General features: G+C 47.4%; 1 protein-coding gene across 10 annotated transcripts in view; it reads right to left on the minus strand.

Annotated features, from left to right (window-relative positions):
• The window catches only part of LOC133354742 (guanine nucleotide exchange factor VAV2-like), a 222,670-nt gene that overhangs the window by 51,628 nt on the left and 152,795 nt on the right, over window positions 1-18,247 (minus strand). For 6 of the 10 annotated variants that reach the window (XM_061571814.1, XM_061571812.1, XM_061571813.1 and 3 more), the window contains 3 exons: window positions 15,129-15,233; window positions 14,408-14,476; window positions 13,606-13,709 (listed from right to left, as the gene is read on the minus strand). In XM_061571814.1, the coding sequence (XP_061427798.1) occupies window positions 13,606-13,709; window positions 14,408-14,476; window positions 15,129-15,233 (278 nt within the window). The remainder of the gene's footprint in view (window positions 1-13,605; window positions 13,710-14,407; window positions 14,477-15,128; window positions 15,234-18,247) is intronic. The other 4 variants (XM_061571820.1, XM_061571817.1, XM_061571816.1 and 1 more) reach the window with 1 other exon arrangement.

The following is an 18,247-nucleotide window of genomic DNA, read 5'->3' on the forward strand; positions in this document are numbered from 1 at the left end:
ATATTCTTGGTTCTTTCGAAAGAATCAAGAATATACATCAACTCTTGTTTATTACATCTTGAACAGCACCGTACGCTGCATGCGGCTTTGGCATTTTGGGCCTTCGGGTGCGGTGCTCATTAATCGTGACTTGAAAAATAAAACGGGGTGTGTGTTCGTATACAGCATGTGACACATGCGCAGACAGGCGGAGTTGAACGATTAACCCGCATTGCAAATTGACGCATTTTCACGCTTTGATCGAGTCCCGTTCCTCCGTCGTGGTGCGTGCAGCGCCACTGGTGGCTGCACGGGGCTCGTGCGATGAACGCATTACCGACGCACGTATCCAGAGTGTCATTATTCATTTTGATTGGTGAACTAATGAAATTGTCATACAACTTCTTGACGCACACACACAAAATGAATAAATGAATTAGAAATCATGTCGTCAATCAAAAACCCTGCAGCTTAAATTATCACGAAGAGTTAAATTTCGATTTAAAGCTTTCGTGACTGCAGGGATTCATATTCTTGGTTCTTTCGGTAAAGTCACGTAGAAGGGAAACAATAAAATAATAAAAATATAAAACAATACAATTCTCACGACGTTTCGATTGCAACACAAGCAATCATCAGGTGTGAAAACCACAGCAAGAAATGTATTTTATTGTTTCCCTTCTACGTGACTTTACCGAAAGAACCAAGAATATATCACGAAGAGTGTTGATTTTTTTCCCGGTTCGAACAAACAATTGGGTGCCATCATCATTCTTTTTTTGAGGGAGGGGAGGGGGGAGTTCTTAAGCCAGTGCTCGGAATTCCCAATAACCAAGTCGAGGCCCAGTGTCTCTATAGGCCCACCACTGAACTCACGCGCATCTCCAACCGAGAGTCGCGGGCGCCATCCCCGGGGCCGATTTAATACGAATGCCCAAACGGGCGCTCGACATGAAGATTCCGCGCTCATGTCCCCCCACAGTTAATATTTCTGGCTTCGTTATCAGACCGAATCGAGAGACCATATGCGGCACATTACAGAGGTGATGAAAAATCCTCGCCGACCATTACTTTTAACTCCCCCCACCCACCCGCCATCATGAAAAGCAATCTTGCTCTGGCGCTATGAAATGGGAGTGCCAGTACGTTTTGCATTCGGGCTCCTCTCAAAAGTATCCGAGATGTTTGTGGGGGGGGGGCAGGGGGGGTGGAAATCCATTGAAGCAAAACAGTTCCTTAACGGGACATCGATGCCCGTGCAAGCAGCCCTCATTAACGGGGCCTTGTTCGTCTCATCGAGGCCACGACGATTATTGTCTAATGCTCTGTTTTATACTGACGGATATTGACAGGCAACTGGGCCACCACCTCTGGCTGGGAAGGCCATTTTCTTTGGATGTCACGTAAATTGCCTTTTTTTATTTCTTCGCCGGGATACAGGGGATGATGGGAGAGATGCCTGCAGCCCGGCGAAAGGATCAACATTGACAATGTACCGCCCGGTGTTAATCCACTGCTGGATGAAGGCCTCCCCATGCTGTGTCGGTTACGGGGGTCGTTGAAGCCGTACTTCACAGCAGGCCAGTCGGCGAGGGTTGGTGAAGTGGGGGGGGACCCAAGGGAAGGTTCGGATATCCCTCGCCACTGATGGTAGCCGTGACCAGGAATCAAAATTAGACTTCGGTCGCTCAAGTCTATGCTCACAAACCCGCACTGACGAGCAATGGTGAAGTATGGTCAAATAGTCCCCCCCCCCGCGACCCGCACGGCGTGGGGAGGCTCTCGTTCAGCAGTGAACTGACACAAAGGCTTCTGTGCATGTGCGTGCGGTAACCACTGCGCCACTGATTTCAGGGTGATTGTCATGTAAATACACGTGCACGAACAACGCAATCCGTTACACGTTTCTTTTGTTCCCTTTCCCCATTCCCTTTGTGCTCGTTTCGCCTCGACGAGGCTTGCAGCGGATGCACTAATTTATATTCGTTTCGTTTCTCTCCCGTGCTCCGGAGGTAGCCGTGGACTGGCACGATGTGAAGCGCCAGGTGCCCAGGGGTAGCGAGCCAGCTGTGCCAGAAGCCCACGCCTCTACTGCCGCAGCGCCGAGCCAAGGTCAGGAGGTAAAGAGAGGTTATCCACAGCGTTTCACAAGCAGCGCTGCTTAGGGGCCATCCATTGAGTACGTACGCAAAATTCTGTCAAAACTTGACCCCTTCCCCCCCTCCCTGTACACACGCGGACTTTTTACACCCCCCCCCCACCTACGTACGTTCGCTTGACGCACCCCCTCCCCCAATCCTATAGAACGGCCGATATTTAATCCACCCCAGAAACGATCAAGGATTAATAATATTAACGTGTTTAAGCAAACAGATAGTCTATCTAACTCATTTGAAGGCCAATGTAGACAAATTATTATCGAGGCTTCACCCCCCCCTCCACCCCGTTTCCTATGCGTACTAACATTGTCAGTAGACCCCCCATACGCAAGCGTACGCATTTGGGTTAACGCCCTCTATGCGTACATACTAAATGGATGGCCCCTTACTGCAGACGTACCGTGCAAAGACACATACCCCGCGTGCAGCGTCGAACAGATCGGCCAAGTGCCGTTAGCGCGAGCACGTGTGAAATGGAGCACGCCACCGCACAAGGGGGTGGTGGTGATCAGCACCAAGCCCAGCCGCATTTGTCTCCCCAGTGCCACTGAAGGCCGAGTTGTTGACCAGGGAAGGCCCGGGGAGCAGATCAGATATTCAATCGAAGTGTACTAACCGCTGCCCTACCGTTCCCCCCACGTAACATCCATACACGTGCACACATGAACACAAGCGACAGTCAGAATACACACACGTGTATATATATACAGCCCTTTGTCGATCCAACACTGGGTGAGGGCCTCCCCACACCACAGAGTAGCAGCTGCCGATAATGCGTTACTCCCAAAAGGGATTTGAACTCTCACATTGAGTGTACTGCCGGAGAGAGCACATCTTAGCTGGATTGTATATTTTAAATTTAAATAAAGACTTAGAAATAGAGATATAAGCCTTAGCTTCAAAATACTGAAGAGAGATTTATGTATTCTATGGATTTTTATGTTAAAGCAAACGCCTGATGTTTCACTATCCCCAGTCTAAGTGTCATATCTAACAAGAAACTTTGCTTCATGACTGTTACTCGGTTTATTGGCTATCGTTGATGGGCAATCTTAACTTAAGTTCAAGTTTCAGAGTAATTCATCTGTTAAATAGTTACATTATAGCAAGTAAAGCTCACCGTAACACCCTTGAAATTTTCCTCTGGTCCTTATTTTCACTAAAGGTTTGACAGGCTCCTCAAATCAAACATGCATGCGACATTGAAGAGTTTCGCTTTTAGCGAGCGAAACATATGGCTGTATCCGGCGCTAATGGCACGCAGTTCACTCTGGTCTAAAAAGTAAAAGCATTGACTCCTAAAGCTAACTTTGCCATCGAAATGAACCCTGCGTGCAGACGGCGGGTTTTACACCAAGCCCCAATGCACAATCTCTGGGTCATGACAATTCCGTTTGGCGGATCGGTTTAATCGCGTGACAGCTCTGTCTTGAAGGCATCCTGGTTTCCACCATAGGAACGTGGAATTTTCCCATCACGTGACTCTGGCGAATATTAATACCACCCCCCACGGTTCGTCGGAGCAGGGGGACGGGCTTTGTTTTCACAACCACATCGCAAAATATGTTTGGAGCAACTTGCTGATGACATCAAAACACATTCTCACGAACTGGACGTAGCAGCGATCGGCACGAGGACTTAGTGTGAAGTTGCTTTAACACATCCTGCCCTAAGCAGTACGCGCGATTATACTGAATGAATAAAGCGAAAGGTGAATGCGTGCTAAAGTGCTATTCGCGCGCGTAACCTAAATCCGGTAATTACAATCAAATTACGTTCGCAAAATACACCTTTGTTCCATTGTAAAAATTTTATGTTACATTTTATTTCAATGTGCAATTTTATCGGGGGACTGTGTGTTGTTGTCTTGGTGTGGGGTCTGGGACTGTTCTTGCTGTTGTATTTCTGCAAGCTTAGGAATTGGTGTACTTGCAATTTGTTATTATTTTTAGTCATTTGCTTTAATTTCCTGTACTTTGCACTAATCGTTTTTTCGTAATGTTTGCTGTTGTAACTTTTTGACCCACCCCTTCTTAGGCATCCGTGAAAAAGAGCTTCATAGCTCATCGGATTTCTCCAGGATAAATTCTGATTCTGATCATCATTGGTCCAGTTACATCGCTGACGTCTTGATTCTCTTCCGTCTACTCAAATCAAACAGCCACATACGTTGCTAATTGTGAAATGTTGGCGTGAGGGCACCTAAGTCAATTTCCCCAACTCCCCACCCGACATTACCAGGTCAGCCAACCAGTGAATTCACTCAATCCTATCACATACGGATATGGCCAATGTCCATTGTTCTCCCTCGGTGCACGGCAGTCTCTAATCACATGACTGAATTATCTTTCGTCTCGTTACAATCGGTCACACGCTTGGGTCTCTGGTGGGCAGCAGTGGTCACCATCGTCAGGCTTGATGAAATTTGTCCACTCCCAGTCATCGGTGACTCAAATAACATTTTAAAAATATATCCACATTGATGATTATTTTCCTAACTACATCAATTAACAAAATTAAAACGGTGTTTTTTGTTCGTTTATTGTATTTTGTATATATTTTTCATCTTTGAGCGGCCCAGGCAGAGCGATAGAGCAAACATAGCAAGCAGGCCGAAAAGTTCACACGAGGGAGAGAAAAACAAAAAATAGTGAAACAAAATCAAGCAAAGCAAAATAACGTACAAAAAAGCACAGAGCCAGGTTTTATCAGTAGGTGTGCACCAGCGGGCTCTGGGAAAATGTGCCCCACCACCAGCTCAATAGGTGGAGATGCTTGACAAATGAAGCACAGGCCAGTTAATTATCTGAGCCCTCCCGACAAACAGCCGCAGAGCCGCTCGCCACTCCATCACCAACCTCCGCCTCACAAATTGGATTCAAAGGACAATTCATCTTTTGGCCCATGCCTCTGTCTCCCTCGCACAGCCCTCCTGCCCGCTTTCACTAGATAACGCTTTTTTTATACCCCGCCCCCCCCGTGCAAAAAAATATAAAAGCCGCAGCGGGTCAGACGCGATGTTTCATTAAAACCCTCCGCCGAAATGTCCACGGCACCGAAGTTAAAATCCTGAAGTCGATTTTTGCGCATTGATATATAGCAATGCGCGGGCACTCATGAAAATTAATTGTTTAAATTAGGCAAGAGGTGCCGCGCAAGAGGCTTTGTACACATTTAATGAAAGGGATATGTCTCCGTGCAGATTAAGTTCCTTCATTGTACAAGACGATGAGAGCTTTGGCTATCAGAAATGTGCAAAAGAAACCTACCCACATTGAATATTCTGCTCATCACTATTCTACATTTAATAATAAATGTATTCTAATTTATAGCCCTTCATCCAATTTAGCATTAGATAAAGGAGTCCTCAAGCTGTGTCGGTCTTGGGGAGTTTTTAAGCATACTTCACCACGCTAGTCACCGTGTGCTCATGATGGGGGGGAGGATCCAAGACCGATTCAGATTTTACCGTCGTTAGTCGTGACCGGGAATCGAACTCAGGTTTCCAGGTTCATAGCGCGATGTGCTGACCCACTGCTCACCGCTCCTCCCCGTTCTCAATTAAAATATCATTATTATTTTTATTTAAGCAGGACAAAGCCAAGAGTATCCTCAATACAAGTGGGCCAAACGACCATTGGGACATGGCTTATTACCATAAAATTAGCATTCACCTTCCCTGGTCGACAAAATCTAAACCTCCAATTATCTCTATTAAAGCACCGCGAACAAAGGGAAGCTTTTAATTCCACGTGCTGGTCGGACAATTGACGCACGGCTTGTAAAGTGTCATTGGCACAAAAAAATAAAATGAACCAGTGCTGTTATTTATTGACTCGCTTTTACAATTCGCTTTCAAAATGTTCGGCGGTCGGAAATTTGCCGTAACCTTGGACGGCGATGGAGGCCGTGCCGCGATCATGTGACACCGTGTCGACAATAACATTTCCGAACGGAGCACGTGTGGCACGCTTCATAAATTGCGCACGTTAAGGCCACCCAGTGTGCCACACACTGGACCCGCTGATGTGCACAAAGGACTGATGGGCTGTCATAGGAGCTCGCGCGAGTGCGTACCTGCTCATGTATATGCATACGACACAAATACAAAGATCCCCCCCCATAGCTTTCAACGGAGTGTCGGGGCAAGTGCTGTTAGCGAGCACCTATGGAGGACAACACCGCACATTGGCCGCCACTTTTAGCTCCCCAGTGCTGATGTGTTATACACTGCCTCATTTAAGGCTGAGTCAATCTTGGGGAGGCCCAGGACTGGTTCAGATATATGTCACTAGTGATGGCCGTGAGCAGAAATCAAACTTGGGTCATCGGGTTCATCGCGCCACGCACTAACCGCTACACTGCAGCTCCCCACACAACCGCATAAAATACACGTACACGCACACACACACCCATAAATACATAAAGACAGATATATAGACACATCAACATACACACAAATGCGTGCACACATACACACACGCTGAGATTGCATGTGCTCGTGTGTATCCATATGATACAGATGCATACATACACATAAATACAGACGGACAGATATAGAGACATAAAGATAAGCACCAGTCCATGCAAATACCCTCATACAGACACACACACACACGGACACACAGACAAAAAATCCCTCATGTAGCCTGACATTCTGTGTGAGCAAGTGCTGTTGGCGAGCACCGATGAAAGCCAGCATGGCACACGAGGGGGTGGGTGGCCAACACCACACCTTGCCACCTTTGTCTCCCCAGTGGTAATATTTAAACGTTGCAACCAGGTACTCATTTGAGGCTGAGTTGACCTATGGGAGGCCCAGGATTGATTCAGATAATCATCACTGGTGTTGGCCGTGAGTGGGAATCGATCTCGGTTCGACGGGTTCGTAGCGCAGTGCACTAACCACTCTGACCCACATATGTACAAAGACAAATATCCCCCGTATAGCCTTGACAGACTTTTGGGGAAAGTGCTGCGAGCGAGGACCTATGAAAGCCAGCATACAGACACACATATACAAGCACACACGAACACAGATGCATGCACATGTGCCTTAGCACGGATACGCACACAATCACACACAGCCCAATTTGGCGGTACCCAAAAGTAGCATATGCTGCTTCATTAACCTCTTAACCTTCACCATTAACTTCCTGGCCACACCGCATCTATTACGGCGAAATCCTATGGGATTTCTATTGAATGCCCGATATGGATTCCACGGGAATTTGATTCTCCCTGTAGGCTCCTATAGGATTCATTCAGGATTATCCCGGATGTCTGCTTCAATTTCTCCACGTTATCGCACACATCGATGTGGCACTACTCCATATCTTCCGTGCGACATTATCATTTTGCCGTAGTGTAATGGTTAGGACACTGGACTTGCAATCCAGAGGTAGCCGGTTCGATTCCACCTCCCGGTGCAGGCAGTTAAAACAACCGGAGCGAGCTCATTAAATTCCCATCACCACCGCCCCCCTCTCTCTACCCGGCAGCATAAATGGGTGCACAACAGTTAATCCATTGGTAGGTAGTGTGTTTGTGGTAGGGTAAAACGTAGGGGTACCCCCCATCCCTTTCTTCCGACCTCTAACAGAGCTTTCTGGAGCTTTCTAGAGCTCACCTCGATGGAAAGCACTTCCGCCGGCAGTGGTGTAAGCAAGCCGTTGCAGGGCTGCACCTTTGCCTTCTCCCTTATTATCGTCCCGAAAATCAATTGAGCCATGCGTTGCGCTGGATCGCTTGCCCGGGTTTGCACACAACCGTTTTCGGCATTAAAAAAATAAAAGGTCTAAGCCAGGAGCAGGGGCAGAGGGCAAAAAACCTGTGGGATTCTGCGGAGACGAGAAAACAGAGCGAGTGCCTCATCGTGTCAAGGACAACTCAAATATTCGGAGCGTGTCTGGCAGAACACAATGTACCCAAAAGCCTCGTTCGTGTACCCCCCCCCCCCCAAAAGGACAATGCATATAATATCATAGTGTGTTTTGTTTGCATTTTGACTGCAAGTATTGTGATTAATGCAGACATGAATCCTTGTAAAAGGTTTCAGTTTTGTTGCCAGAAAAAAAAGAGAAAAACCCTATTATTATATTTTGGTACTGGCAAAGGAGGTTTAATGATATATTTATTATTCCTTTTTTTATAAACAATATCCACTGTTAATTAACATGTTTCCAATATTCATGTGGCTTAAAAAAAAGCCTGAAAGAAGTCGTGATTTTTTTAATTCATTTTTTGCGGCATGTTTTCCTAAAATGTATTTTAATTGCGCCATCATTATCGTGTAACGAGACTAAGAATTAATTTGGAAATCTTCCCGAGCAGAGCAACCTTTGTGTTGAACCACGGCTGGAGAAGAGGGCCCTTCATTATCTTCTACTGCACGTGTGGTATGTGAAACTTCTTTCGCGCCGTACGTATCCAACCGTACTAAACGTATGTGTGCACACTGAAGGGCCTGCGCGTTCTCCCACACATTTTTTAAATGGGATTGTTAAATATCACTCGCAGCAACATTTTTCATTCTCAGAGCCGGAATTTATTTTTTGCCAAATAAAGTGCCGAATGTAATTAAACACGACGGAATTTTTTGGTGCAGTCCACAAGTGACCAGCCTGAGACCATCGATTCATGATACTTGAGGCCAGTTACTCAATGCTGGCTACGAGGATTGGAACCACAGGATCTCAGCGGTGCCCGCCTCATCACTCTGACCTCAGAGTCACACAGCCACCACCTCAACATAAACATTTCGTTAAACTATTCATAATCTGGCTGGAGTAACGCCACAGAGCAATACAATCTCAAGTTCAAACGAAGATAATGCAAATATGTGGAACTTTTTTCGTAACCGTATGTAGCCTACCGCGCTAATCGGAGGTGCGGGAAAATCTACTAAATACAAATCTACCAAATAAATCTCTCGACTTATAAATGGTTTTGCACATTCCCACGAGAGGGCTCAAGAACCCCTCAGTGGACCTCTTCAGTAATCATGCATCTTCAAAATTACAATGCTGCAGCGCAAAAAATAATTGTAATAAGACTCTCAAAAGCACGGTAATCAGCCAGGCCGTACAATACAAAAGACGGGCAAGAATAATTGCAGAGAGATTGGTTTCATAGAATAGCCCTCAACTCCAGTCGTATCACTGCAGGTGTCGCAACAACTGCTGACTAAACAATACAGGGGTTATCACAGAATTGTTTGATTCCATCTCCGTGTTTGTGAGATTGTAAGGTCAATGGCATAAACGGTTTAAATGTCATCGAGACACCGGCGCGGATGGTATTGATTTTTTTGGAAACATGGCAACCATTTTTATAGTCGTCAAGACTTTTTTTTAAATCCACCAAAAAAGAGGTCACGGATTTCGTACGCTGAGCGAGTGCGCTCGGGGGAGCACAGGAATTGTTGGTGAGCAAATCGACAACCCCTGGCAACCGGTAGGATTTCCAGCCGAGCGTGTCAGCGGATAAGTTAACTGGTACCTTGTAACTGGCTAACCCTTGTACTAGTAAACTTAGCCTGCAACGAACACATCTGTTTGTCAATGTTCCACACTGGCTTAATCACGTACAAACCGTGCGTATCTTTACCCTAAATAAGCAATGTACGTATACAACCCTTTGTCAATGCACTCCTAGGCGAGGGCCTCGGTCCTGTCAGTTATTTGGTCAAACTTAACGTCGGGCAGTGGGGGTTGGATCAAGGCGGGGAGCATAGACGCGAGAGCGTAGAAGTACAGAGCAAGGAATAGCAATAGATATCGCCAGGGTGTTTCAGGAGAATCGAAATGTCTCGGGCATAACCAATTATGGCGATCGCAGCACGATTACGCACATTCGGAATCAACACGACATCATTACTGTGTACGACACGGAGGCATGGACAGAATGAGCGCACTGCTTGTCAAAGCTCTATTTTTACAACTCGGGGCTGAGACTGAGATAACAATCACGACTCACACACGCGTGTACACACGTACATATGTACGTATAAACGTTACAAAGAGCGTAGCGCGGCGGCCATTAGTGTGACAATGGAGCTGCCTCACTTAATGGACTGGCCTCTCTGGCTTGTTATGATATTTTTTCGTTCCACGCTGCATGCCGAGGGATTTTCTTTTTCCCGGTTTTATTTCCAAAGAGGTAATGCTCAGGGATCAGGATTGTACAGGATCCATTTGGCACAGGGGGAGGTGGGGGGAGTTTTTACACTCAAACACGAGCCTAAGGCAAGGCACCAACAGAATAATTCAATAGACCTCACAAAATAGGTAATCATCCGCCATGATCTATCCACTGCTGAATGAAGGCCTCCCCAAGCCGTCCCCATCTCTCACGGTCCCACGATGCAACAACCTGTCTGGTACCTGAACACGATCTGATCTTGGATGTCTTCCCACCCCTCTTTAGCTGCCATTCCGTTATTAGTCTCTGCCATCGGCCATCACCCCTTCCAGCGTCGTGTCCTTACCAAGCCCTTCTTGACAGTCAATATGGTGACTGTAACATGCGTTTGTTCCGTGAAAAATAAACGTGCGAGTCAGTCTGCCTCTGAATGTAATCCCAAGCAAGCATCTCTCTGTGCTTCTTTGTGCACTTTTCAGCTTTTGTTCCGCGTGTCAAAGCACCGCTATGGCATATGGATGAAAAAAATAATAAAGTTTGTATTCAGTGCACATTCGCAGGCTATGATAGTGCCTAATAAAATACAATTGTCAAGGAACTCTTGGACGCAAAAAAAAAGGTCTCCGATAATAAGCTGATATTCTGCATAACCAATTCATATGCTAATTTCACGTTTCCTAGAGGTGAAAACCTAAACACTCAATCCACCACTTTGCATTTCAACAGGCTCATAATGGCCATGTCGAAGCATGCCCATTATGAGTCTGGGATTATGATTCTGAAATATTAGCAATCACCCATGATGGATGCAAGTTCCCAAGTGCAGAGAGTTCCCGGTCCCCAGTGACCGCACACATTAAACCCACAACTTCAAACATGTTTCATAATACAGCACCATGGGTCCACGCTTGAAATTGTGCTCAGTGATAGGAGTAGAAATGCACAGATTCTGAGAAACACATGCAAATTAGAGACCTCGGAATGACTGTTTTAAGAAGCAGTGGGCTTTGGCGGCTCGTGCCACTCGATTGGAGGATGGGGGCAGTGGTCAAGACTAATGATGGAATGGCAGCCAAAGGAGGGAAAACACACTCGAGGGGATGTCGACTGTGAGAATGGGGCAATGGAATGAGTTCGTGTGTAGGAGCTAGATGGACTTTTGCAGCGTAAGGCTGCGGCGTATGGCAAGAGTCTGGGGCTGCCATGATCCAGCAGTGGACGAATCGTAGCTTGAAAATGACAACGAATGGAGACCTCCAAACGAAAATTCATGTTTGGTTATCACAGACTTAATTTTATATGATGGTGTAATGGCCCGGGTTGGATGACACGTGCTTCTTTAAGTGACTCTCAGACAGCATCTTCTGGTGGCCATTTTCCGATATAATGAGATGCCCTTCGTGGTGGTAAATTTCACTGTGACATGTTTGTCATCTCTGAACCCGGACACTGACAGCAAGGAGTGCAATGTAATTGTCAACAAAATCTGTAAAATGGTAAATTGCAGATTAGACAGGGAAGAGTGGCGCTTTCGCTGCTGCTACTGGGCAGCTGTCCACTGTGCAGTCTGTCCCTCATCATTCCCTCTTGGCTAATATGCAAGATACTCCAGCACTCTCATCGCCACTCGATGGCAGGGTCTTTCAAACCTCTAAACTAAACTACATTTATTTCATCAGGTAAGGCCCACTGAGCTGTATATCTCTTTTTCACACGCGACCTGACCACAAATAACAACCCAATGAAGTGGCTTATTAGCACGTGGAAATTTATAGCAGACCAAACACCGTGAACGCATGTTTCTAAATGTGGAGGGAAAAGCCGTAACCCCCCCGGAGCAAAATCCATGCAAACTCCAAATATATAGCAGGCATCTGGGTCAGGATCGAATCCTCGATCTGCTGTACACCAGGCGAGGTGGTTAACATCGCCATCGTGGCGTCCTGGTGGCCCACAGTGGCCCAGCGAACTATGGCTCATTTGTCGCCGAGGGAGCAGTTCACAGGCACATGGGGAGAGACAGCTTAGTGAGATCAAAGAAAGACGAACGAACGCTAGAAATGAGTGAGCCGTAGATAAGAAATGAAAAAAATAATGAGATGAAAGAGAAAAAACAAGAGAGAAGAGTTGAAATAGCCTTAAACAAGAGATATGACATCGGGGAGATGAAAGTAAGCTGAACTAAGTAGCTTTCCCGATGTATTTTCGGGTTGTACCACGTATTGTTCTGGTTAATGCAGACCTGATTCCTTGCAAAAGGTTTCTATTTGGTGTTTGAACAACTTAGCACCTGTTTTATTGGCAAAAAGGGTAAACCCTATTCTGATTTTTTCATGTGTTCTGCATGATGTCTGACGTTTCGCTCGACCTACTTTGAGCTGATTCAGGAAATGAACATTCTGATTTTGCTCACTTTGAATAACACTTTGAAGGACTACACCACAGAGTAGGGTTACAGTTCGGTGGTGATATGTACAGATGAAATGACGTCACGGCACCATGTGAAGTCATGGCACGTGTACGTGTGACGTTATGACACGTGTACGTGTGACACGTGACACGTGATGCGTGTGACACGGCGACGCGTGTGCGTGTGACACGCGACGCGTGTGCGTGTGACACGTGACACGTGACGTGTGTGACACGCGACGCGTGTGCGTATGACACGTGACACGTAACGTGTGTGACACGCGACGCGTGTGCGTATGACACACGAGGCGTGTGCGTGTGACACGCGAGGCGTGTGCGTGTGACACGTGACACGTGACGTGTGTGACACGCGAGGCGTGTGCGTGTGACACGTGACACGTGACGCGTGTGACACGCGATGCGTGTGTATGACACGTGAGGCGTGTGAGTGTGACACATTATTTCCCGCGCTTGAGCCAGCACACCACCAATTATATTTTGTGACCCACCGGACAACACAGTTGGGTTCCCGGCTCTAGGGTAACATCGATGTTCTCCTCAGAACAAGTGGCAGCACAAAATAAATAAATAAATCCAGAAAATAAATCAATTGCGATTGCACACATGAGCAATCATCACTCCCCCCTACTGGCAGACTAATGTGTGCCAGTAGGGGGGAGCGAGTTCTGAGTCGTCGTATGCCACACATTGACAGATGCCACCTGGGAGGTGCCCTGTCATGAATATGCATGCATGTTAAACTTCTTTCGCACCGTACGTAGTCAACCGTGCAAATCGGAGGTGCAGCGAAATCCGTTGCGATGCGACGTCGTGTGAAGCGCTCTGAGACGCCCCGGTGGAAAGGATGCTCTATCAATCATCATCATCGTCGTGATTATTTCCATTGTCGTTGTACCTGGGCTTGAAGGTGAGGAAGAGCTCGTGGAACTTCCGTCCCCCCGACAGCGAGTACGACTGGCGGATTTCGGCCACGAACGCGCGGTGCACTCTGTGCAGCTCCTGCAGGGGCGGAAAAATCGGGGACACGCCGCAAGAGGCTTTTAATTCAACGGGAATGTCATCGCCGGCACAAGTCAATACGGCTTCGTGCACCTGCCGTGGCGCAATGGTTAAACTCGCCAGACTTGTAAGCCGGACGCCGCAGGTTCGATCTTCTGGCACGGTCGTCGGAGAAATGGAAAAGTTTATTGAAATCCGCCCCCCCCGGCGGCACCTCTGTTCGCCGAGCAGTAGCAATGGGTCGGTGGATGGGCAGATTAGATTAAACAAATGTAAATTGGGCAAAACGCAACGTCTGTGTTAAGTGCACTCGTGTGTGTGTGTGAACGTATACATTCAAAACAAAATGACAACCACACTTCAATTCATCTGCATGTCTGTCATTAATTATGTACCCATGTTTTATTTCGAGTTGCAATTAAGTCAAACATTAAGAGGACTGGGGGGGGGGGGGGGTAAGGGGCTGCCTTCATTCAATTTTGGAGATTATATTTCACCCTAATTGATGCTCGTGAAATGCGTCAATTGTCAGCGGCTTAAAATAAATGAGGCATAGAGGTGCGAGATTCATAACGGGGGCGACAAGGTTAATGAAGGTGAATCATCTGAACTTCTGAGAGCATCAGACATGACAATCAAAGGACCTTTAACCGACGCGATGACAGAATGTGATCCATCGTGAGCGACGTGAACAATACCTCGATGTTCATGAATATTGTTTCCATTTCCAGCTGGGTGAGGGTCAGCCGCAGTGGGCCCATGTAGTTCTGTGAACACAGCGACGCAGCGACCACGGACATGGTCAGAAACGCAAGCTTACCGGCCGCCGTCATCAGCTGCACTTTAGAAAGGAATCCTACGCTGTAAAAAATACAGGTAGTCCCTGACTTACGATGGGGTCGTCGTAACGCATCTCCATCGTAAGTCGGGGACTACCTGTATGTCCGTGCAGCATCACAGGATCAAAAGAAGTACGTATAAAATACGGAACATGTGGCGTAGTTTTATCACTTGCGTCTCAGAGCAAGTAGGGGCTGGGTTCAACTCTTGACTCGGGGTGATATTTTATTTTTGTGTTCGCCCCCTGCTCTGTGCGAGTTTCATCCAGGTTCTCGGGTCTCCTTACATGGCTAACAACGCACACAATGCAAACCACATTGTGTGCGTTTTTAGCTATGCAAACCACATTGGCCAGAGTATTCCAGTGCAGAGAAACTACCTGGAAATAACTCAATTTGGATCACACACACAGGAGCTTGTGTCATGTGTGTTGATGATAGCAGATCTGGTCCCAACTTGTTGTGAATGTGTGAGCGAGGGGGGGCTCTAAGAACCCCCCCCACCCCCCCTCCCCCCCACCCCCCCTCCCCCCCACCCCCCCTCCCCCCACCCCCCTCCCCCCCACCAGGCGAGCGGCACCTTCTCGATGCTCTCGAGCGTCGCCGCGTACTTCTCCTCCGTCTCCTTGATCTCCTTGGCGCAGCAGTTCCTCTTGTCGTCCTCCGTCATGCCCCCCTTGTCCTGCTGGTGCGCGTGCAGCAGGTGGCGGGCGGGCCAGGCGATCAAGGGTGGGGGGTTGCGGCGCGGGGGGGGGGAGGACGAGAGAACGATGGAGGAGTTGGTGAAGTTTCAGCCGTGCGATGACCCACCGCTGGACAGGAGAACAACTGCGTTTGGTGTTCAGTTTGTCGTCCGTCCCAGCGCCCTCCGCACCTCCGTCGGCTACGCTTGGTGCGCAAGCAGCTCGACATACATGTCGACTTACGTGCGTGTGCGGTGGGCTTTCTCCGTGTTTCCTCGCTCATGCCCAATGCTCGCTAATGGAATTGGGTAAACGTCCCGATGCTGGAGCCCTCCTAAAGCAATCTCAGGACGCAATGGGGATTCCCTCTGTAAGGGGCATTATTATGAACACTTGCCAACTCAGGTTGAAAGACTTTATGTATTAGATCCGTCCGTCTGTCACCAATTTGGGGGGGAAGGGGTGGGGGAAGGGGCACCCACCCTTACTCGCCTAAGGATGAACCAATATGAATACAATTTTAGGATAACGTTCAACATTCATACATATACGGAGCTCTCAGGAACCTCTCCAGAGGAAGCACAAGCCGTCGTCCTCAGGCGGAAAAAATAATCCAGCATTTGCCTGAGGATGACCGCTAGTGTTGCGATCGAAACGTCGTGATTCTTTGTTTTTTTATATACCTACGTGACTTTACCAAAAGAACCAAAGAAAAAGGAACTCATTCCAGTTTGTGTTTTTTCTTCACGTTAGAGCGGTCTTTTGTGTAACCCGTCAGCACACAAAGTACAAGTGGCAGGGCAGTGGAAACGCTGCTCGTTTCTGGCTTTGAATTGAGAATTCCGCTTTGTGGCGTGGCAATCTGATTAAGTGTCAAGTCAGCCATATGATGGACATGTAACATGAATCCCAATGCCCAGGAGTGTGGACATGCAATTAAAATGAATTTGAATTCATGCTTAATGGGAAATGAAGACTATAATCACCCACTGGGTCTGACTTCATTGCGCTGATTGGTACGTGCTGTTAGCGATCACCTGTGAAGGCCGACACACCACACGAGGGGGTGGGTGGCCAGCATCACGTCCGACCACCTTAGTCTCATGTCTACACCACACCAGGTACTAATTTGAGGCTGAGTCGACCGGTTCACATCATCGTCACCAGTGTTGTCCATGAGTGGGAATCGAACTTAGGTGACGTAGCGCAGCGCGCTGACCCTCGCTACGCGCACGCACAACCACACAGACCAGCACATGGCCACACATTGCGCACACAGAAGAGCATGGTTAAGGTGCAGCCCTTAAAACGCTCACTCCGCGAGAAGGGAGCTCGGGAGAGACCTTCTCAGGTGTGTTTTGGCCGACTCTTCTCGCTGCTCAGATGTCTTGGAAGAGATGAGAGTACCGACATGCGACCAGCCGATGGAATAACCATTTTGTACCTCTTCACGCCGCTCGGTGTACAACGGTGGGGGGGGGGGGGGGATTTAGGAAACCTGCCTGTTGCTTCAACCGCCACGCCCGGAGATTGAACCGGCGAACCTCTGTATTGCAAGCCCAATGTGCTCTCCGCGACACGTGGCAATGATTCACTCGAATAAGGGTAAATTTGTCAGAGGTTTGGTGCAACAAAAATTACACGTAAGTCAGCGAAAGTGTGACTCACCTGCAAAGTAAAATATACACCCTCCCATAGCTTTCAAAATCGTGCACTCTGTGTTGCCATGCCATTTCGAGAAAATTGTAAGGGAAACGGATTAACTTTGCACCATCAGAGAACACGCACAAGTGAGAGACACATTGACAATGAACAAATAGTGAATGGACTTGGGCAAGACACATCGCTCGGTGGGACGATGGCCTGCGGAAGGAACGGCACCCACAAGGAGGGAACGCATCCAACAGGACGATCTCTGCGGAGATGGAGCATTGAAATCAGTTCACGGTGCAGCAGAGAGACGGATGGTTATAGCGGCACCGAACCATGACGGATGGTGACGACATGGGGACGCCTTCATCTAGCAGTGGATGATAGAGAATGACTGACGATGACGAGAATGATGGACCATCACATATTGCCAAAGAATAGCAAGGTTCTTGTGCGTGTTACGTATTAAGCGAACGTGAGCCGAATTATTCAAACCGAGTCCACCGCTGAGCAGTCTGTGGCTATGATTCAATGCGAGTCCTAGACTTTGACATTTGGCAGCCTTGGAAATACACTATCCGAAACTACGAGGAGTGGATTTAATTTGTTAAGCAGAGAACGGTTCAAAGAAAAACTGGAACTGGTTTCCAAACGGAGATATTTGGTGAAATATTGCAGAGGTTGAGGAATCGTTGTTAAATATTAAGTGCAGTTTAACCAAACAATGAAATAAATAGATAAACTTCATGCCACAGATGTTTTAGAATACAATACGTCGCCTATCCGACTCGCTGGAGACTGAGGTATAGGCGGCTAAGCGAAAAGGTTGGATAAGTGAACATTTATATAAATTACATCTTGCACAGAGCGGTTAAGACAATGGCAACAATTAATAATCACAAAAGGTGAATGCCAATATTGAAGAGGACGATGCTTGTTTGGCATTCCCGACTACAAATATTAATTGAAGTATTGAAAAATATATTTTGTTAACGGCTACAAGAAAAATCAGCGGGGAAAAGTAAATAATTCAACACAGACCTGAAGTGAGCCAATATAGTCCTGGGTTGCATAAGAATGAAATTTGAAACACAAAACGTCAACAAACATAGAGGGGTGTTAAAAAGAAGTACCAGCATTTAATTCAGGAGGTTTGGCAGGAAACTGTGAAGCCCATGACAGAGGGCTGTACGTACCCCGATTGTGCTGCCTTGTTAACGTTATGAGAGACAGAGACAATCCATTCGGTTCTCTAGAAGTGCAGTGGAACCCTTCGTGTTAGAAACCGGCCCACGAAAGTGGATACCACAGACTTAGTTCTGAGATCGTGGAACCCTTCGTGTTACAGACCGATCCACGGAAATGG

The sequence above is a fragment of the Lethenteron reissneri genome, chromosome 48, assembly GCF_015708825.2.
Source record: "Lethenteron reissneri isolate LAM-NWPU_2019-01 chromosome 48, ASM1570882v1, whole genome shotgun sequence".
Lineage (NCBI taxonomy): Eukaryota > Metazoa > Chordata > Hyperoartia > Petromyzontiformes > Petromyzontidae > Lethenteron > Lethenteron reissneri.